Genomic DNA, 21362 nt, shown 5'->3' with positions numbered 1-21362 from the left:
AAGAAAAGCAACTATACAGAAGGAGATGGAGAGAGGAAGAAAAAGAAAGAGAGAGATGGAGGACGAAAACGGGTTGATGGAGGCAACTACTAGACGTAGAAAGTGAACGTGGCAGGTCGACCCGGACGGGAGGGTAGATAATTAGACAAGAAACACAGGCTCGCTCCGGCATCTACCCTCGCGCCTCCTCACAGCCTGGCACTACCTGCTTCATCCGATCTCCTCCCCCGTTCCCGCTCGTGCCCGTATCCTCTTTAATTAAATATAAGCGACAGGCCTATCCCTGTTTCTCAAACCAAACCGCCCGCCTCCTTCCTTTCGTACGCATCCTTCGGTGCTCTCGCGGCTGCCAGCCGCGTATCTATGTTTATACGATGGAGGCACACGTGTGCTCCTAAATTACAATAACTCATGGCTCTGCCAAGTAATTCCGGTGCACATTACGCAATCATTTTTAACGCGAAATCATAACTTCGCAAAATCTCGAACAAATATCTAACGAAATATTCTTTTAATATATATTTTGCTATTCTTCCATTCTCATATGACTGCATGTTTAAATATAATGATTTTCGACGAGAAAAGTAAATTATTTTGAAGTAAAAAATTTTCAAATAATCTTAATGTATTTTTATTTATAAGAGAATATAAACGCGATATATGGTACTATAACAATATATTTATTATTTTAAGTAAAGCATGCAATCTCCTCTATAATTATATAAACGTATAATTAAGATAACTACGGTTATATCTGTGTATAATTTCCATTTCTATCGCTATTGGTCTTTCTACTTGTCTATTAGTCTTTCTTCCCGACTTGCTGGTTACGAACTATTAGCGAATGTCTTCGAAGTAGTTATTTGTAATTCTGTAGTGCGATTTAAAGTTTCGTGTTCGCTTCGAATTACCGGCGACTCGGTGGTAACAATTACCTTGAAAGCATGGTGCGAAGCCTCGAATTCTCGATTAACATCGCCACTTCTCTGCCTTTCTGAGCCGAACAATTGTCCGTTCTCCCGTTTTATTGTCGAACTCGACTTCGCGGAACTGTTATTTGCTTTCTCAACAAATGCGTCATTAAGATTAATTTGTTTCGTGGAATTTATGACAAAACCATTGCTAGAACCAGATTTCTGAGCAGCATTTATCGAATAATTGTCCAAACTTTGTAATGATACCGCTGTATCAATCCTTGAACTATCTTTGCCATTAATCGAGTACGGCTTGACACGTGCTCTTCGCCGCTGTCTGTCTACGTCCAAATTAAAACCCGTTTGCGGTTGACTAGGCGACATCTTAGCTTGATACGTATCTCCATATGTCGTGTAATAATCATTGTCCCGTTTTATATGTTCATAATCATACCTATTTCTGTACTGATTCTTCTCCTTTCTATCTTCATTTCCCGCGTAAAAAGGCGGCAACAGCGCGTCATTACGATTCAAATTATCAATCGCAGAACTTCTGCGATTTGCATCACGATTGTTCCAAGAAAATCCAGCGACTTCCATATTATCCGCTGAGGGAGATAGTCGATGCCCGTCTACGTTGTCCGCCGGTGACTCGAGGAAATTTTCGATCGATCGCCTGTGCGTGTTCAAGGAGTCGAAAACTCGGTGAAATATCCGTTGATAAGTTTGCCCTTCGCGTTCGGGGATCGTGTTGTTTGAGTGTGTTTGACCCTCCACGAGCCGCGGCGATATCGGGTGATCCGGTAGAAGAGAAATCGCGGGGAGCGCGGTAGTCGTCGGATAATCCGCCGGCACCACGTGAATCAAATGCTTCTGACCTCTTCGATCGGTTCCCAGGATCAACCTCGGTGTCAATTGATTCGCTTCTTCCTCCAGTTTTTCCTCCACGGGTCCCAGCCGGGGTCGATGTCGAGGTCTCATATTCCTGAGTTCGTGCTTCCGCTCGGACGATTCCTCTTTCCCGGTCGTCTCTATGCTCACGGTCTCTTGAACGGAGAGAGCGCGGTTATCCTCCTGCGGTATCTCGTCCCGACTGGCGCTCGTTCCGTCAACGGAGTTCGGTTCCGTCAACCGCGCGAAATTCTTCGATCGATGATGGTGCACGGAAAAGTTGTTTTCGAGACCGGTCGGAGGATTTTCCGGGCCATTGTCGTGCTGCGTTCTAATCATCGGGATCGGCGTCCGTTCCCCCTGTGGCGTCACGTAAACGTAGTAATTCGGCCAGAGATTGCTGGCGTGGAAATGATCGCTCGCTTGCGGCATTATCGTCAGCTGGAGATCGTGTCGCGCCAGGATGGAATTCGGCGGTTGCTTGATCCTCCGCAGAATCCACGTGAATAGGGGATTCCTCTGAACTGCGCATGGCTCGCAGTCGACGCATCCGTCCTGGCATAGCATCCAGTGGCCGTTTAGCAGACGATAAACGTTTCCACGCGACAGAATGACATTCTTGCCGTCGTCCGAGTACGCGGCGGCCGGCCCGCCGTAATAGGTGGCATCCAACGGGCGCTTGTAGGGCGCATTGGCATCCAGCGGCGACGGGGCGACCGATTTGAGGATAATCTCGCGTAGCATGTACTCCCAGGGTGGCACGAGATGCCACGAAAGTGGCGGTACCGCGGCATTGTATCGCTGCGTCTGCCTGAATGGAACGCCGTGACCCAGAGTAAACAGAAGGAACTGAAAGGAGATTCAAGTTACGACACCGCGAATGTTTGCCCGAATAACGAGTATTTTTACGATGCACGGCGCATCGCAGTTCGTTCGCAAGCTAAACTATAACATTTCCCGGACTCCCTCAAGGCTATGAAATTATTGTTCGGTGCATTTCAAATGCACGTGCGTATACGTATACTCGGACGCGTTTCGTGCCGATACGATCGAGAGACAGTCGCGAGACGAATCAGATTCCGCGTGATAGTATAAAGCTTTTCTCTTGAACCGAATATATTAAACATATACTTTAACCGGCCGACTTATTATTAGAAAAAACTATACGACGCTAGTTACATATAGAAAATGAAAGCTGAAATGAAATCTGTCGCGAACGGGCGAGCGATAGAGAGACGTCAGTAAGAGTGTAATAACAGATTAATAACGTCGAATGTAGAACGACACTTAAAAAAATTGAATTGTTCACACTCACCGTCACCACGGCGTACCTTTCCTTGGACGTATACATCATTTCAGAGCTGCGACCGTCGTCGCACTGACGAGATGTCCGGGGAAATCGCGACGGAAAGCGGCTGTCTCTCACCTGACGTACGAGCAAATCATGAGGACGACGTTGCCGTTGTGCTATTGAACGCCGAGATGTCCAGCTAGATATCGGCCATCAAGAATTGCTGACATTACTCACGGTTAAACATTCGCGATCAAACAACGTAACTCAAACACCGCTAATGCCGGCTTTATCATAGGTAATTCGAGAACGCAGCTATACGTAGCGTAACGAGACTGCTGCTGAATCATTCATATATAAAGAAACAATACTTGAAATATATGAAATCTTTTTATATTTTGCCAAGCATCTTTCGATGATGAAGGAACGTGAGGGACTAATACATGTCTCTTTAGAAATAGATTTTTCCAATAATTCCTAGTTTGTGTGACAGAAAAAAAGTCTAACTTAATTAAGTCTGAAAATTACATTTATACGTACGTTGCAAACAAAATTCTAGATAGGGGAGAGAAATATATTTTTAGAATCTATTAGACACTTTATTTAATCTGTTGGTTATCGAACTTTTTAATCTGGGGTGACTTATTCGCATTGCCTCTCTAGTCTGCGTGTATAAATCGGTTAGGAAGTAACCGATTTTAATTTATCCCAGCGATACGGGAGGATTCATCATCGTCGCAGGATGAATGTGCGTACGTATAAATACACGATCGAGCTGACATTGATCGTATCTGTCTAACGGAAACGCTCGAGAATATCATATCCGGGTGCTCGATAAAATATATACGATTCGATGTAATCTCTGCGGTAGTGTAGCCTAGCTTGAATCTATTTCACGTTTCGGTCTATCGGCCACGTGCAGTTACATAAACCGTGCCGAGTTTGTGGAGAAACGACTCGCGGTGAATTACTGTTCATTAACCCGTCGTATCGATGATGTTTGATCAACAATAAAGATGATTAAAAAATACGCCTAGATTACGCGCAGTACATTTTGTTTATTATTCTTTTTATATGAAATATGTATTGTTCAGAAAATTATTTGTTTGATACTGATGCTGTGTAAATACACAGTTCCAATTATTATATATATTCAAAATATCTGAAAAATGTACTAAAATTAAAAATAATTAAATAAATAACACTGTTTGAATATACATTTTTTTAAAGCAACCTACGAGTAATAAGAGAGTAATATTTTTTTAATAAAGTATTGAACGTATTATTTTAGTTTCATAAAAGAAACATAAAAGAATGATAAATAGATTTGGTTAAGTTCTTAAAACTTTTAATGAATAAAAAGTGGTATAACTAATACAAATATCTTCCATAGGGGTACGCTACTTGTCGATTATATCAGTGGCGCCAACTGTGAAGATACAGTCACAACTTCACCTCCCCTAATCTACCGGATAAGGGATGAATGCAGGAACAGAAGGCAATTAATTTTCAAAATTGACAATTCAGTCAACATCTTTTGCAGTAACCACACTTGTGTTTAATGATCAAGAAGTTAAATGTAATTATGATTCTCATGTGATTCCCCCCCCCAAAAAAAAATCAATTATTTGTGTACGAAATGGCTACTCAAATGTCGGAAGCACCAACAGCAGCTAACATCAACGTCAGTCTGCAAATTTCTCTTCCTCAAATGCTCGATCTTGCTCTCGGAGCACCAGAAGTAAAGCAACAGCCTACCTATTCATCATTCCTCATTCATCTTATAGATGAGCGATTAATAAAATTATTGATTTTAGGTTGGCGCGGTTAATTTTAATATTCTTCATAATTTCCTCCATATCTTGTTGCATCAAATAAATTTGCAGACTACTAAAGTTGAATTTCATGGCGAAGACGCGGATCGCATTAAAGTAAGAAAAATAACACGCCGAGTAATTGAAAAAGAGAAAAGTGGCAATTTTTTTCTTTACGCTCACGTGAGAGCTATTGCAGAGAATGTCAACAGCCATGAAGCCGGATGCTGCTCTTCAGCTTCAAGAGTATGATATTACCGATGCTACCGGCGAACAATTGCAACAAATTCCAAGAGACGGCGATGTACTTACAACCGCTGATGTAAATACAGACGGTACAAACTCGTAATTCATATTTCGAATTCCTTATTTGCTTAATTAATCATAAATTATTATAGCAAAGTAGATTTAATTTGAATAAGCTATTCAACTGCTTGCAGAAAAAATTTTGGAAGTGAAAAATATGAAACAAGAAATAAATTCTGAGGGAGTCCCCGAAGCTCAGAGGGTCGTATCGGTCGTGAATAATTCTCGTCCTACGGCAACGGCGTTCAAAGAGCTCGAACAATCTGTGTGTAGGATAAATTATTTTTATAATTGATATTATGTGCGATGACAGTACGTTTCATTCTGATAATCGATAATTTTATCAACAGGTAAAACAGCTGCAAGAACGGTATCAAGCCTTGGAGGACTTGCCTCCGGAAGTCGAACGTTTGAAGGACAGAATTGCAGATCCCGCCGCGGATATAGTTAACATCAATAAAAGATTGGACGCCAGTGAACAAGGTATCGATAAGGTATATTGCTTGCTAATCTCGTAAACTTCTCGCGGATGACACTTAAGCATCGCTGATATTTTGATAAAAAAATAAATAAATATAAAAATTAATCCTTAAAATATTCAAATAGTAGAACTTAATTTTTATTAATGTATTAAATTATTGCTACAGCTCACGACGATAGTACAAGATGTGATCAAAGGCGATGCTGGCGTAGTAACGGCGGACACATCTTTGATTAATGCGAGACTGGATGAACTCGAGGATAAAGTCTCCAAGATGCAGCAATGGCTTATCAATCTGCAAGCAATTGTCGATGTTTTAACTGAAGATACAACCGAGCCAGCTACTGGTATTGAAGCAGCAGTAAAAGAAGAAGCGGAAGAAGCAACAGTAGCGGCAGCCGCAGAACCAGTAGAAGTCGCAGCAGTCAAGGATGAGATCGTACCAAACCATGAAAAGGAAGAAAATGCGAAGGAAATCCCTAAAGTGGCAGCTAATGAAATACGCAAAGTGACACCTGATAAGGTCGCTGCACGAGTGTCACTAATTATGAGTAAGAAACTTAATGATAATTATGTAAAAATTATTCTAATGTCAAAAGCATTGTTACTTAGAGTCTATATAATGTAGTCGCCGTCTTAATTTTTGAAATATATTGGAAATAGCATATTGATTAGGAAATATATTTAGATGAAACTGCTATAGCAGAATTACGCCAAGATGTTACTACATTAAAAACGGATGTAGCTCATATACAGCAGGATCTGCAAAATCTGAACGAACGAGTTGCGAGTACGTTGACAATTTTTATATTCATCTTTTTTTTTATTCTATTACGTATACTTTATCCTTGAATACAGAGACCGAAATACCAACAACCGTTATCGGTGCACCAACGGTAAAAGAAGAGCTTGTTGTTAAAGAACCGATTAAAGATAAGGAAAAAATAGCCGAAGTAACCGATGCCGCGAACTTGAAGCAATGCTTGGAAGCTGTGAAAAATGTAGAAGCAACGCACGGCGAAGCGTTGCAGGAGATTACGCAACGCGTAGTTTTACTGGAGACGAAAATTAGACATTTGTTAGAAAAAGTGGAGAGTATGCAAGAAGTCGACAAGACAGATGACGAGGAAATTAAAAATCTTGTTGCAAAAGTGCAAGAAATTGAAATGGATATGGAGAAAATCGGACAAGCGATGGGCAAATTGCTCGATGATAAAGAGAAGCAAGAAACGGACATTAACGTACGACTTTTTAATAATATAATAAAATGAGACTAATTAAAGCATTGCCAATCTTTTGCGTTAAATAGCATTTAAGTCTAAATTATGTAAGAGCAGCTACCTTTTATATAATTTATTTGGGCTATCATGATTGATGATTGATAACACAATTGATGACATTCTGACAGGCACTACTAGAACAAATAGAACTTCTAAAAACCGTCAAAGCGAACAAAGAGGATCTCGAAGATGCCTTGGCCGACAAAGCGGATACTCAAACCGTGGAGAGAAAGGTATAAAGTATTGCCGAATCCGCTGATCCGCTCATTGTTGATAGAGTTTAAAATTCTATAAAAATTACTACAGGTATCATATGATCAATTTGATACTGCCTGCGATGATCTCACTCGTGGTTTTGAGGAAGCGATCGACAAACTGACTAAACAAGAATCGATTTGGCAACAAGCGCTTGATGAAGTGCAGAACGAAATTTCGACCAAAATGGACAAAGTCGAGATGACGCCACTAAAGGATTTTGTGAACAATAAATTAAAGTCGCTTCAAGAAAAGTTGAAGATTATGATTGAAGCGAGACGGGAAATTGAGGCAGCGGGAACGAAGAAGCTGCTTAGGTAAACATTTCAGGCTCGCAAATAAGACTTTAACGCGATGCTGACTCCCTTCTCTTTCATTCAGAGACGTTCAATGTATATCGTGCGACAAGGATGTCGTGATGAAGACAGAGGAGATCACTACATTTCGCGTCGAGCCGTTCCCTTGCACCACCAGCTTGAAACCCTATCTCACGTACAAGTTGGACCAAGTCAGGAAACAACAGAAAAGATTGCCTCACGGTAGAAATATGATCCAATTTGAAGCAGCAATGCAAGAGGAGACAAAGAAGATGAAAGCGAAGGAGGAGCTCGCGAAGACTAAGTAATTGATATTACAATATTTCATGTCATCCCGGAATCTCGAAAAAATATATCTCTAAGAAATGATACATTAAAACGGCGATAAATATTAAAATTAATAAAGCATGAATTGTTCTTTTCTAAAAATTATCGAGATTATCTTCTTTCAAAATTATAACTGCAGCCATAACGGAGTGTCTTTCGGAGTTTTTAAGTATCTTAATAATAATATGGTGTTATCTTAAGTTCGATAAATCTGACGTACTTAGAGATCATCTCTGCAATCGGTACTGCGGCGGGAGTCACACGATCACGACTCCTCAGCAAAGAGTCATGAGGATGGGGCACTTCTTTACTCAATGGGGACCCGAGACGATACAACTAACGGACGGTTTGATAAGGGGAAAAGACGGTCAAATGTATCGCAGTCGGCCCATGCGAGATAAATCGGACGTTTGCGAGCCAAGCTGTTGGGAGAATCAGATTAGCGAGGAAACTGGACGCTCGGTGAGTATCAGCATGAACTAGTGAGTCATCATAAGTATAATAATTCATGTATTCATTTCACTCGCGAAGTGTACTGTTGCACCTTCACAACTCTCTCAGGAATGTACTTCGACAGCGCATCGTAAATCCCTACCGTCTCTCGACGAAATAACGCTGGAAACAGTGAGTAAATGATACACTTTGCTTTCAAAGAATTTAGTATTTGACAGAGATCATCGGATATTAAATTGAATTACATACGTTAGGTAATTATCTGTAGTAATCTTTCGTATTCTTTTTTGTCGCGAACGACAGAAAATCGAAACTCAGGGAAACTCTAAGAATCGAGAGAACCGAAAGTATCGGAACCGGAGGTATATTATAAGCGTTTCGTTAGTGAAAATTTAAGCTCTTCATGCAATTTTATTTAATTAAATTACAATGTTTGATTTGACACACACAGGCAGTAATAACGGGTCAAGTAATACCTTCACAAGAAAATGACGATCGTTTGGATGTCAGAACAAGATTATCTTAAACAAAATTAACGAAGAGCTAAAAAATAGAATAACTTAAATAAAATATACATAGCACAAAGGAAATTTATTACAATTGACATTATTGTATGTCTTCTAAAAAACGATTTACGCTTTATACAATCTTGTGAAATCTCTTGCACAAAAATTTTCTATTCTCTATTCTGTAAAATGATTTTTTCTTGGGTTATTTAAATGAGAAGATAGCGAAACTGCGACTGAAATCACGATCAAGCTGGAGTTATTAATAATTTTATTATTAAGAGAAATTTCCAGAGTACACAAGACTACCTAGTGAAGTCGATTTGGAACATCGGTGGTCTGCTTGCTAAAACAAAAATATTGGCTCGCACTTCACGTTTACGGCCGTACGAGACCGCGTTCACAGAATATTGCACATCGCCGTTCGAGATCCCCCTTTTTTTACGTAAAGGGCGTGCACAGCGCTCAAGATATTTTTTTTTTTTATTGGACTCACTCCACTTTTGCTCGATCTTATTTTACGTATCCTACAAACGAGAACTACGCGCGCTAGTATAGTCATTTATAATAATATATATTTATGTATATATTACGTAATCTAAATGCTACTTCATACAAATTTCAAGGTACAGGAAGTATCTACACAAGTTAGTGTCTACCATATAATTTACGTACTGCCCTTCGACAAATAGTAATTTAATCTACGTGTACGGAATCTAGAATTACTATATATAAGTTACAGCTCTATGACTTCGCGATTAAATTAACGGGCGCACGGAAACTTCACCGCCATCGCATTCAACGACACGAATGCAATAAATATAATAAGGAGAAATAAACATATGTATAGATTATTAGTGTCAATGATCGGGCTATAGAGACAATATAATGCCTTAAACATTAACATATACGGATATGCATTATCGATTACAGTTAATAATACTGGCAGCTTAAAAGTACGACGTATGAATTACACTCAACCTAATTAGACGCGAAAGTAGAGAGTGCCTCGCTCAACAATTCAAGTGCTTCTGCGATCGCGAAATTTAAACGTCTGCTTTAAATTGGGAAACTAATGCCTCGCGCTTCTCTTCAATTTAAACGGTTAAACGATCAAACGATACTATCGGCTAATTTTTTTTACAACACGCTGCCGGCACTCGCTACTTCTCTCACCGTAGAGGTTCCCTACGTCACTATAGTTAATGTTAAGCAAAACTTCTCTCGCTCGCGCGGCCATCGAAAAAAATTCGCTCACAACCTCTGGCGAATCGAATTTCTAACTCGAAAAATTATTGTAACACCACGGACGTCTCATCATCGCGCCTGAGTGGCGCGTCGTTGCTGATTCTACGTAATAATAATAGCAAGATTAATTTATCTTTATTATCGTTATCGCGCGCGCTCGCGCGAGAACGCCGACGAGCGCGCGCGGACAAGGGGAATTAAGTAACAGATCACAGGTGAAACTAGGCTATCTCTCTCTGTAACAAATTAATATCACATGAAAAAATATGTATCGGTTGCATCCTATCGCAAAAATTTCCCGCGAATGTCCTTCGAGTGGAACTCTCGGACGGATGACTCGATGATATAACGAGCCACCGACTCGGTTCAGACTGTCTGATCACTATCATCTGTTTCCACTTTCTTCGCGCGTTTCCGATTGTATATCTTTGCGAAAACGCTCATTTATCATTTTCTTCGACTCGCAATTTCTTCATCTACGAAGTTACACAAAACCTTCGCCCCATCCAATATTCGTAATCGATCCCGAGCCAACCTGACTGTCGTACGCTTGCTTATCGTTCTAAGCCTACTTTAATCACTTATCAACGATGAGACGGACAACTAAACCCTGACTAAATGATTACGATTAGAAGTTAAAGTTTGGCATTTCATTCGCGCTCGTTTCGCGCGTATCCAGCCTACAAGCTCCGCGCCACGTTCCTCGACTGGATATTAGGATTAGTTTTACTTTGGCTTCCGGCACGCGTTGCGGACTGCTTTCGCACTCTAAATACGCCTTTCAATCACATCTTTCCCTCTTATCTAAATTATACCGTTTTGTAAAGCAGCGTTTCTGATCCCATTTGAAAAGATTTCTTTCGTAGAATCCGCATTAGTCGCGGATTCGAGGAACAATCGGAAAAAACGTCTTCAAGAACGTATTCTCGCGTATACTCCTGCTAAAATCATCGATCCCGAATTCGTTATCCTTCGCGAGAGTTTATTAACGGTCACCATCGCATCGAACGATAATTCGTATCTGTTTTCAGGTAATTTCGGTTTCCCGCGGGACTCCCGCTACCACGCTAATTTCCGATACCGCTATGACACGCGTTCGTTTCTATCTCGTGCCGCGAAGCATGCGTTTTGCCTATGAGGTAGGTTTGCGCGATGTTTTGAGGAAGACGAAGCGTGTAGAACACCGATCTTTCGAGTCCGAGAGGAAAAGGAGAAGGGATCCCCTAGTGAGAAATGATCGACTGTCAATTTGATGTCGAATCGATGTCAAATTAATGTTCAAATCATTGTATCAATGTCGATTCGACCTCAGTTCGATGAGTCATTTCTCGCTGGGGAAATGGAGGTAAGCAGTTACTGTCCCTAACTGTTCTAGTTTTATCGTGCAATAAAAACTTGGACTCGGTCAAGGAACATGCGAAAGTAAAGCGTCAAAAGGACGACGTTTGTGAGCGGGTATCCTCACGCGGAGCGACCTGAGATTTCTTCACGTAGTTTAAACACTGGCCACTCGCAAACAAATTGCACGGACCCGGACGTTCTCGTCTGATCGATCGCATCGGTGTATCGTTGAGCGGCTTCGCTCACCGTCCACCGTTTACACTTTTGTACTGTACTCGTACTCCCCCTTTCAACATTTTCGCGGCGAAGCGGTATTCCCCGTCGATGCTATTATTGTCCATTATCTCTGGTGCTCTTCGTGCGGAACGGTTCATTCAACCAGAATGCGAATTGATACGGGAGAGGATCTCGCGGAAGTCAACCGCGCGTCTCGCGCGGACTCTCTCTCTCTCTCTCTCTCTCTCTCTCTCTCTCTCGGAAGACTTCCTCGCGCTCGCGAATAATACTTCCTACTTTATCTCGTTTGCTGTATCAAAGCTTATCGTTCATTGCAATCGCGCGCCTCGGCACACGTCGAGGGAGGAGGGGGAAAAAAGAAAACGGATTATATCAAAAGAGGTATTAGGTACAGCGCCTTAAATGGCGCTACGATAGATGCGCTACAAAAGCTGCACTATGACCGGATGCAGGAGACACATGTGCTCGGCACCGCGTATCGGAAGACGATTCACGCTGAAATGACGGACCATTTCCGGTATGTTTTCGAACGGTTTGCTAAACTGCCCCAGAATGTAAGCGTTGAGCTCCTCGTTCTTCTGGATGCGCATATGCATGAAGCCGCGGGCGCTCCTGAAATCACAACGATACAATTATTACGTGAGTCATCGCACTCGAAGGGACTCATAATGTTCAATGAAATTCAACTTACTTTAGGGATAGAGAATAATCTTGCTTGGTCGACTCGCTGTTCCTCACCAGATAGCTACCTTCCTGATGAACTCGCAGAAGACCCTCCGCCTCGATGCGAGTGATAGAGCCGTGGTACCATCTGAATAAAAAGTCTCTCTTCAAATACCATGTATTAATCCGCGAAGTATTTTAGTATTGTGAGAACGTTTCGCGGAAAGTACTTTGGCAGAATTTAAAGATGTATGTACTATACAAGTACGAGCGCACGAATGAGAGCACGAGCGCGTAACTTTGAGAATGTTAACGAGCTCATTAGTGGTACTTCAGTCGTATTAAAATCCGTACATTAGCGAGGTAATACCATGTCCTTCTCCTCCGCATAAAAATAAAATGTCTCGAAGTAACACGGTGACAGCTGGCAAAACACTCACCCTTGTCTCTCCAACGGAAGCTCCACGTCAACCAGATCGGCCGATATTCGAGCGGTACTGATTTCCAGCGGTAAGCCGAGGCTTAGGCCACCGGGTTTCTTCGGCACCAATTGACCGCCCGGATTCCCACCGCTCGTTCCCGCCGCGTTACTACCGGCATCCAGATTCAGAGTCATCTTCGGACGCGCCAGACCGCCGCCTGAAATGAGTCACCCGACAGTTAGACGCATCCGGTCGCGGAGCTCCCGCCAGTAAACACCGATGATATACCGGCTATGCGGAATTGTCGGCGATCTATCGCCGCGAGCTCTATGATCCCTTAATAATTGCCACAAATCAGAACTTGGATACGTTGAAATCCAAGTAACGGGAGAGTTGAGTTGCATCATCCATGAAAAATTATTACGGGATTATCAATATATGCTTTGTCATTATTCTCAGTGATAAAACAACTGCTAATAATCTTATAACAATTTTTTATGAATAACTCTACCTAAAACTATGGTTTAAATTAAATTAGAATGTGATGTTGATATTTAGTATCAAATATCATGAATAACAGTAAACGATTATAAAAATTCTTAATATTGTTAAAATAATACTGTAACTAATTGTCATTAAATAATCTTGAAATTAAACGAAAGTAGCGTGACCTGCATATATTTGACGAATGTAAGACATAAATTGCTTCCTAAAGAAATCTTTCTCGAAGGTGTCAAGCCACTCTACCACACAGTGTCAAGTGTTCGCATTCAACTTTTTACGGTTTTATCTGATTTTTTGCCTTGATAATATCAGGGTCGAGGGTCCGCCGCGAACGATAATAATCGATGAAGGACACATCAGGGAAACGCCCCTGAATACAGTAGGACGCTAATTTCATTTGTTGGCGCAATCTCTTAGCGGTTGACTTCTCGGACGCGGTACATGACGCAGGTAAAACAAAATTGCTCTGACAGGTGTAACGTCGAGTTAGCCTCCTTTGCGGCTTAATGTGTCCGAAAGGCGCGCCGGAGTGCTTTCGTCTGCACGCATACATATGCAAATATTTTACGATGTCTCGAGAAAAAAGAACAGATAGATACAAGCGAACTATCAGCAGTTACTGGAATTATCAAACGTAAAAAAATTTTAGTAAATTGAGTTTTGGGGAAATAAAATATTATTTTAATTTTAAAATACGAAATTTTGTATCTTCGCAAAAATTTAATTTTAATGATAAATTAAATGTCAATGCAATAATATATGTTATTAAGTTTTTTTTAACACATGACACATAATTTGATCTGATAAATTTTTCGCTGGGAAAAAGTCAATTTTAAATTTGTCATGTAATTTTGCGGAAACAACAACCAGTTTCGGAACATTCTCTACACGCACATCAAATTACGGTAAGAGAAGGACCCCGAAAGACGGCGGGTATCTCTCACGCGCCATTTCTATTCAATTCCTCTTTGCGAAACACGCGTTGCGGGAATGGTTAAACATTAACGGCGCCGAACGGCTAGCGCTACTCGACGAGATTGCGTGCGTCTGTATTATTAAATTCAATCTGGCGATCGGCCCGGCAGATTTATCCGCTTGATTTTCCTCTTCCTTTCCTCCGGCGACGGTGTAAACGCTTTTTTTCTCGTCTCCATCTTTCCTGGAATCTCTTGCTCTCGCGACCATCTTTTGTACAGTGCCCACCCCACGACTAATCTCTCGTCCTGACACTCGTATCCTTATTCCCAGCCTCTCTTCCTCCTCAGACTGTTTTAATATCCGTCTCTGACGGAGATACGTCTCAATCAATTTCTTCGCGGGCTTTCCGACCGCCGCCGCGTGCTCCCGCGGGAAATGGGGGGGCGAAGCCATCGAGAAGTATCTCGGTACCCGGATCGTACGGAGGAACGTCAAGGACATCAGTAAACTCCTCTCCACCGGTGATCATCATACACGAATTCCGTAGCGCGCCTGTTTGTTTTAAGACCACCCAAAGCGTCGGTTGAGTGATGTTACGAAGCGTCGCGCAGAGATAAAGGGAACGGTGATTGCGCGCGGCGTTAGAAAGTCAGAGAAGAGAAATAGCTAGGAGGGGCAGAAAATATTCCTTCGACGGGAGACACGCGAGACGCGCGTCGCCGCAGACGTCTCCAGGGAAATTCATGGTCACGAATGAAACTCCGAGCGGTGACGGGGGGAGGGGTGTACGCGGGAAATCTCGCAGGCGTTTCCGCAGGCCGTCGCGAAGTTACACGCCGTCGCATCGTCGCGGAGACGGGGAACGGAAATTTTAATTCCCCGCGAAAATCAGGACGTATCGCCGGATGTGTCGAGGATGCGGAACGGCTCGTCGGGATGACGCCGCGCGCCGAGAAGTCGAGCAAACCCCCCGCGCCAGCGATTCGTATTTATTGCCGGGCGAAGGAGAGATCGAGGGTGGAGCCCGCCGCAGAGATTTACGACGCTGGCGAATTTACGGCCTCGGGGAGCCGGCGTGTCAAACGCGCCTCGAGAAAGGAGTCAATGGCGATTCCATTGAGTGGCAAGACGCTATTAAATGGAAGATGACACCTTATAACGGCGCAGTCACGGGGACGCACGTAGGCAGTCTGCCGTTTTACGAGGAAAACTTTGAACTGTAAATGCGCGAAAAGAAATCGCTTGGAGCGAAATGTTTCAATAAAATATTCAACGGAATTGCCAAATCGGTCACATTTGCGTGCTGCAATTTACGGCCGTCGTTCTCATTCGGCAGACGTGTAAAAATATTCGCGTCGAAACTCCGTTTCGACTCGGTTTAAGAAAAAAAACTATCGCGCATGAAATAACCGTAAATGGAGGAGAAGACCTCGAAAGCTGCCGGTCACGATGAGCTTGCGATCTTGACGACTCGCCACGAACGGCGTCTTTAGCTGGAACGGCTCGTCGTTACGAGGCTCTCTGCTCTCCCTACCCGTGGAAAATTTCGCAATAGCGCCGAAATGCCCCCCGTACAACAGATGCGAGACCGCCCGCGCCGTTGCCCTGTATAGGCCTCGGAGATCTCTCCGCCAACAGATGTTGCAGTTACACGCCCTTGAGCTCTTCTATCCCTCCCGTCGACGGGCCCTTATCGACGCGATGGCAAACACTTCGAACCTGCCCGGAATAGTTGATACGTTTCGCGATCCTCATGAAATATGAAGTACGATAGGCACCACGTCAGACGTTTCCATCGTACGATTCGAATGGTACTACGTACAATTTGTCCAAGGATCACCGACATATCTCGGTCGACGCTACTGACTGTGATCATATTCATTATTTACGGAATAACTCGCCCTTTTATTTTTTTTATTGACTAATATCAGAAAACTCGAGTTGTTAATCAAACTTCCTAATAGTGAGTGACTTTGTACATTTCTGATACTAGAATCGTTTGTAAAGTATTTAATATTAATATTTAAAAAAATTACATATGCTTCTTCCTAATAAAAAGCTTACAAACAAGTAATAATTTATTTATATTTGTATTAAAAAACAATTTATTTTGTCAATAATATAACGTGTTATTTTAAATGAACAAAGAACATAGTCTTGCGTATATCGTAATGAAACGTCAACTCTTTGAAGTAGCAAAAACGGAAATTATTAAGATCCTTAAGTCTGGCGGATAACGGTATTACATGGTTAGTTATTGGCTTAGTCCTTTGATATCTGATCGTGTCTTTGCCCTCGTCTGCCGGCGGCGGCATGTAACGATCCCAAAGATGATTTCACGGGTGTTGCTGTCGTCATCTTAAAGAGAAACGGGTAGAGAATAATTACTGCGAAAAGAAGGGAGAAAATGGCACAAAGATATACGTTTTAATGTCCATTAAAATAACAAATTAGTTGTTGACACGAAAAATTAATGAATTTCTTAAAACTGATAAATACAATTTTTTTAAATAACAATAAAGATAGTTTAAAACGACGCAGGTGCAAGGTTGCAAATAGTGTAAATAAAATTGGCACGCAAGCAACTTAATTTAATTATTGCGGTTTTCGTGTGTTCGAGCGCGATCATTAAAACACGTTAAATTCTGGTCGCGACGAAGCTCGCCAGTAGAAAATTCCGAGTATGGGCAGCCGAGAGGCGGTTCGCGTCGCGATGGCGTTTTGGATCGTTACCAAATGGATAACAGCAGATAGTCGCGACGCGTGACATCAGGCAAAGAGTACGTGGCCGGATTCTTGAGTCAGCCGAGGATAAAATTGTGTTTATCCGCAGCCGGAAACGATCATCATATGAAGTTTAGTACACACTGTCGCCTGCGTTTGTGCAAAATCCACTCTCCGAGCGACGAATTTCGAAACAGAGCGGCACATATAACATATGCAAGCTCCTCTAAAATTCACGAGCCGTAAAAATTCGTCGGGAACAGAGACGGTCGTTATTAAAATCTGCATTCGCAGAAAACCATGAGAATTAGAGCTCGTTGGCATGCCGCGACATTTTTAATTTCGCTTCGTTAACAAGCGAACGTATGCGCTACAATGGAAGTAAATGATAATTATTGAATTTAATTATGTACAAATGTAATATATATATATATACCTATTTCGGACGCGCGATGTCTTCATTGTCTAACGAACAATGCAAAAATTCAAATCATGTTGTTGTACATCCACAAGGCGTTGATTTGAATCCATTTGCAGAAGTTGACGATACGACGAGCTGTACGAAGTTGCCCCCCCCCCCTCCCTATTACAGAAAATTCACTAACGATCATTACCACCAAATGAATGCTTGTAGTTATGATTACTTGCGCATTCTGGAAAGTCATATTTTGCAAAAGAAAGGGCTAACTTTACGCGCGTATATCTTTTTATTGTTATTTACAACTTTGACTACCATTCATCGCCAATGGACTATCAAATATTACCAATTAACAACCACCAATCGAGTTGTAATGGTTGTTAGTGGATTTTCAGTAGTAGGGAATCAACTTCATACAATTGATGCGACGTCTTTAAAAAAGAAATCTCTAAACCCGATCGCATTCATGTATAGTAGTTCGATCAACTATCAAATGGTCGGTAGATTGCGCGTGCAATATTGACTAAACTGTACGCGGTTTGCGTCTATGAATAGTTACGAAATTGCGGTCCTTCTACGTCGGGGACGGAATAAACAGGATTGGTTTGCAACGAACGTTCGAGGTCACGTCGAAAACAGCGGTAAAATCACGGCAATATCAGTTCCACAACTCACTATAGATAAGTATTCCTCTCGGTCTTTTCGAATGTATCCAGCGCATTGCCAGAGAAATAAAATGAAAAAAATGCGGGATATACTCTTGAAGAGGGAAATTCTTCGTTAAAATCAATCTTCTCTGAAAACATGCTCTCGAATATATGACATGGTCCTTACGACTGAATTAAATCAGTAACACGCGATTTTGATTTTAGATATTATCTTTCCTTCTTTCGTCTCCCCCTTTTTTTTTTCTTTTATTCTCTCGAGCATTTATCCTCGAGTGACAAAAACAAGCTGTTTTTGCGTGAAACTCTTGGCTCGCATTTGGTAGATGAGAATACGGGATCGTCACGCCGGAAAAACAAAGACTCTGATGTAAGTTACACTTAACAACTTCAGTCGTAAACAACCGGAAGAAGTCTTGCGTACGTACGCTTTTTTCTCGCGTTTGCCAAACCTTCCTTCCCCCCCCCCCCCCCCACGGCCACGGTTATACCCAACGAAGCGAGCCGAGCCCAGATATCACCGCGTCAATGCAGTTTTTTGCCTCCCTCTTCCCTTCTTCTTTGGACCGTTAACGATCGCCACTAGCTGTGAGTTCACGTGGTCGGCCATTAAACGGCCTACGCGCGAGACAGATGTGCTCGTCGAGATTGCGACTATCAATTTTTTCGCTGTCGTAAACGACCTAAAGCGGTGATGTAAAAAAAGTCGAATGTATTTATACAGACCGAGTGCGCCGTGAGACAACTATCTTCTTGCTCTCGTAAGATCTCTATGTCGTTTGTTATAATTTATTATTTCATTCCATTATATTTATTTCACCGATAATGCCGCCTATCGACGGGGTCGTTTCAACGTTTAGAAGGGACGGTCGGAAAGGGGACAGTGCAAACTTGTCGCAAGTAGGGCGTAATATTTCCGATATTTTCAATACGCGCCTATCTTCCTGGTGACACGTGCTCGTACACATCGACACTCGATGTACGAGCGTACACACGAAGCCGTTGTGAACGGGATGCGAGTATGCAAAAGCAGAACGAAGCCGGTAGCTTTGGGCTGTGTACACTCTATCCACCTGTCTCTGCAGCGCATTGTGGACCGGCGCAAGCCGTTTATCTGAAAGCACAATGCACTGTTTTCCTTCCAGAGGTTGGCCGTCCGTCAATGCCGCTGAAATGTAAAAATGAAGGAAAACTCTAAGCTGCTGAAGGCAAACTCGTTATTTCCGACCGACGCGTTACTCATTATTTTCGAAAAAGTAGACAAAAGCCGCCTAGGGCAGATTTAAGGGATGGTACAGTCGATATACCGAAAAAAAAAAGAAATTCTTCAATCCGATTAAATCAGTGTAATAAAAAGCGAGTAAGTATTGCTAATTAAACAGCCAGTAATAATACCAATAACTGTATTAGTAGCATTAATAATGATATTACTAATAAATATAGAAATATCGAAAAAATGTAATCGCCTCGTCGGTCAAGATGGCTTATCGTGATCGACGACCTATTCGCACTGACAAACCAATAAGACGATCCACGCTAGCCGCGCGTAGTAGTTCGAAGGCGAAAGAAACCGATCGATCACACCCCCGCCTCTCACTTTCGGGAAAGTAATTGTCGACAACGAAACGCATAAAAAGCGGTATATATCTTTGGAGAAATCTGGTCCTGATTACGTGCTAACGCATTCGACGTCTCGCGTTTCCCTCATATCTCCCTTTTTCCCTGGTCCCTCTTCAAAAGCTAATTTACGAATCCGACATCCATCAACCGGGAAAAATATTACACGAGTTGCCGTAGCCGGTTGCCAAAATCGGGATGCGGAATATTGCGCGCCGGCGTTCCGCATCGGATACATATTTAAAAAAAAATTTTTTTTTAACGGAATTTGGTTCTACATTTGTGACAATTGAATAATATTTTAATGTGAATTTATTCGCATGTGACTCCGGTATGCATGAAATTTTAAAAAGCCTCTCGGGGCATGTATGCGGGCGCGACATTATATAATTACACGTTGCGCAAGCGAGTACACAATTTTCGTTGTCATTAAAACGCGCTCGCGCTTTTTTTCACTCTCGTATATTTAACGACGAAAAGCGCGTCACCCAGTGAAATGTTCGACCAGCCGTAGTTGAAATAATTTACGTGTATAGTTTCGCGAGAACGCAATGCGACAGCTGCACTTTCGTTATCTGGCAAACGGAAAGGACCGGCCCCGGCGGAACGCGCTCGCGTCGCATTCACGTATTTACCCGCACGTTGATTAAACTCCGTGCAGGCGACGGCTATTTATTCATATTTTCGACAGGGTAGTTTGCTTCAAAGGACGATTGCAGTTGAGTGACATGACTGGGCTTTTATCGGCGAAATCGAGTGCGCCGTACACTTCATTTTCGATTCGCTTCGTATCACAACTTCATTGACGAATAAATTCTATACCGAGTTGATGCACACACGCAAATGGGCAATGAAGACATTTAATTCTGTGAGAGATTTAATGAATTTATTTTATTACATTTGTTTAAAAGATGCGATGAACTTCTGCGTTATCTTAGAGAGGATAATTCGAAATTTTTGAATATATTAATATAGCTCTCTATACGATATTATACGCGTCGTAACGGTGTGAAAGAAATACTGAAAGAAATTCGTCCCACGATCGCATAATTTGTCCCCTGGTCGACGGACGAAGCCTGCAAGTGATAATCGGTCGCGCCTTTAAATCACCCGAGCAACGACGCCAAAGCGAGTGCCCGTGCTTTAGAGCCCGAGGAGGGGGGGGGGGGCCGTAATTGATTAAATAAATCCGCGTCGGCGTATTTCACGGCGTGAGGAATCACTCGTCGCGCGCTTTGGTTGTCGTCGGTCCACGCGCGCGTTCTACCAGGCGAGAAAAAGAACAGCTCCCAAGGACCCGTAAAACTTCCAGGCAAAACGGATTTACCGGGCATTCCGGTGCCTTTATTGGCATTCGGCCGACGATAAAAATAGTCGCCTCCGCTCTCTCCTCGTCGCCCACGTTCCTTCCTCTCGCCTACCTCTCATCCCCCGATAGGTCTATACATCAGCTCACGTAAAACCCAAGCCTACCCCTCTTGTACTAGCATTTACCGTCGCCCCCTCCCCTCCCTCTCTCTCTCTCTCTCTCTCTCTCTCTCTCTCTCTCTCTCTCTCTCTCTCTCGCAGATCGGTGTCACCGCAGGTTGCGGCACCCTCGGCCGTAGGCGATGTGTGCAGCGCGAGAGAGCCTCGTTCACGTGGCTCTCGCATTAGAGCTTTCGCAATTTGGGAACTCGGAGGGTAGACGACGCGCGTTCAAAGTCCCATCAGGTCGGACGATACAGCTTCGGGGAATAACAGGAGAGGGGTGCGACGCACGGTAGCGGC

At 42.6% G+C, this 21362-nt stretch overlaps 3 protein-coding genes across 3 annotated transcripts in view; 1 reads left to right on the top strand and 2 right to left on the bottom strand.

Annotated features, from left to right (window-relative positions):
- Positions 1 to 607: 607 nt before the first annotated feature.
- LOC105458729 lies at positions 608 to 3400 on the bottom strand. Its single transcript, XM_011704247.1, has 2 exons — positions 3121 to 3400; positions 608 to 2654 (listed from the first exon to the last, which is right to left on the bottom strand). Exons 1-2 carry the CDS (start codon positions 3157 to 3159, stop codon positions 828 to 830), a joined length of 1866 nt encoding a protein of 621 aa, XP_011702549.1. The 5' UTR covers positions 3160 to 3400; the 3' UTR covers positions 608 to 827.
- Positions 3401 to 4509: 1109 nt separating this feature from the next.
- Positions 4510 to 9001, top strand: LOC105458728 (glutamine-rich protein 2-like). Its single transcript, XM_011704245.1, has 15 exons — positions 4510 to 4837; positions 4914 to 5027; positions 5110 to 5245; positions 5351 to 5481; positions 5567 to 5710; positions 5864 to 6248; positions 6386 to 6487; positions 6556 to 6938; positions 7106 to 7210; positions 7284 to 7549; positions 7614 to 7853; positions 8101 to 8338; positions 8408 to 8500; positions 8633 to 8691; positions 8781 to 9001. Exons 1-15 carry the CDS (start codon positions 4736 to 4738, stop codon positions 8785 to 8787), a joined length of 2505 nt encoding a protein of 834 aa, XP_011702547.1. The 5' UTR covers positions 4510 to 4735; the 3' UTR covers positions 8788 to 9001.
- A 307-nt stretch (positions 9002 to 9308) lies between these two features.
- Positions 9309 to 21362, bottom strand: part of LOC105458735 — a 75308-nt gene continuing 63254 nt past the window's right edge. The window contains exons 7-9 of the mRNA XM_011704255.1: positions 12765 to 12963; positions 12353 to 12472; positions 9309 to 12273 (exon numbers count right to left, since the gene is read on the bottom strand). Coding sequence (XP_011702557.1) covers positions 12084 to 12273; positions 12353 to 12472; positions 12765 to 12963 — 509 coding nt within the window. The 3' untranslated portion in view covers positions 9309 to 12083. The remainder of the gene's footprint in view (positions 12274 to 12352; positions 12473 to 12764; positions 12964 to 21362) is intronic.

The sequence above is a fragment of the Wasmannia auropunctata genome, unplaced genomic scaffold (genome assembly GCF_000956235.1).
Source record: "Wasmannia auropunctata unplaced genomic scaffold, wasmannia.A_1.0 LD334376.1, whole genome shotgun sequence".
Taxonomy (NCBI): domain Eukaryota; kingdom Metazoa; phylum Arthropoda; class Insecta; order Hymenoptera; family Formicidae; genus Wasmannia; species Wasmannia auropunctata.
This window is presented reverse-complemented; position numbering and strand designations above follow the sequence as displayed.

Excerpts from the sequence above, each read along its gene's own strand:
- LOC105458729 (XM_011704247.1), bottom strand. The coding sequence starts at position 3,159 with ATGATGTATACGTCCAAGGAAAGGTACGCCGTGGTGACG. Across the intron at positions 2,655-3,120 it reads AAAGGTACGCCGTGGTGACG|TTCCTTCTGTTTACTCTGGG; the intron begins GTGAGTGTGAAC and ends ATCTCCTTTCAG.
- LOC105458728 (XM_011704245.1), top strand. The coding sequence starts at position 4,736 with ATGGCTACTCAAATGTCGGAAGCACCAACAGCAGCTAACATCAACGTC. Across the intron at positions 7,854-8,100 it reads GAGGAGCTCGCGAAGACTAA|AGATCATCTCTGCAATCGGT; the intron begins GTAATTGATATT and ends TGACGTACTTAG. Across the intron at positions 8,339-8,407 it reads GCGAGGAAACTGGACGCTCG|TGTACTGTTGCACCTTCACA; the intron begins GTGAGTATCAGC and ends TCACTCGCGAAG.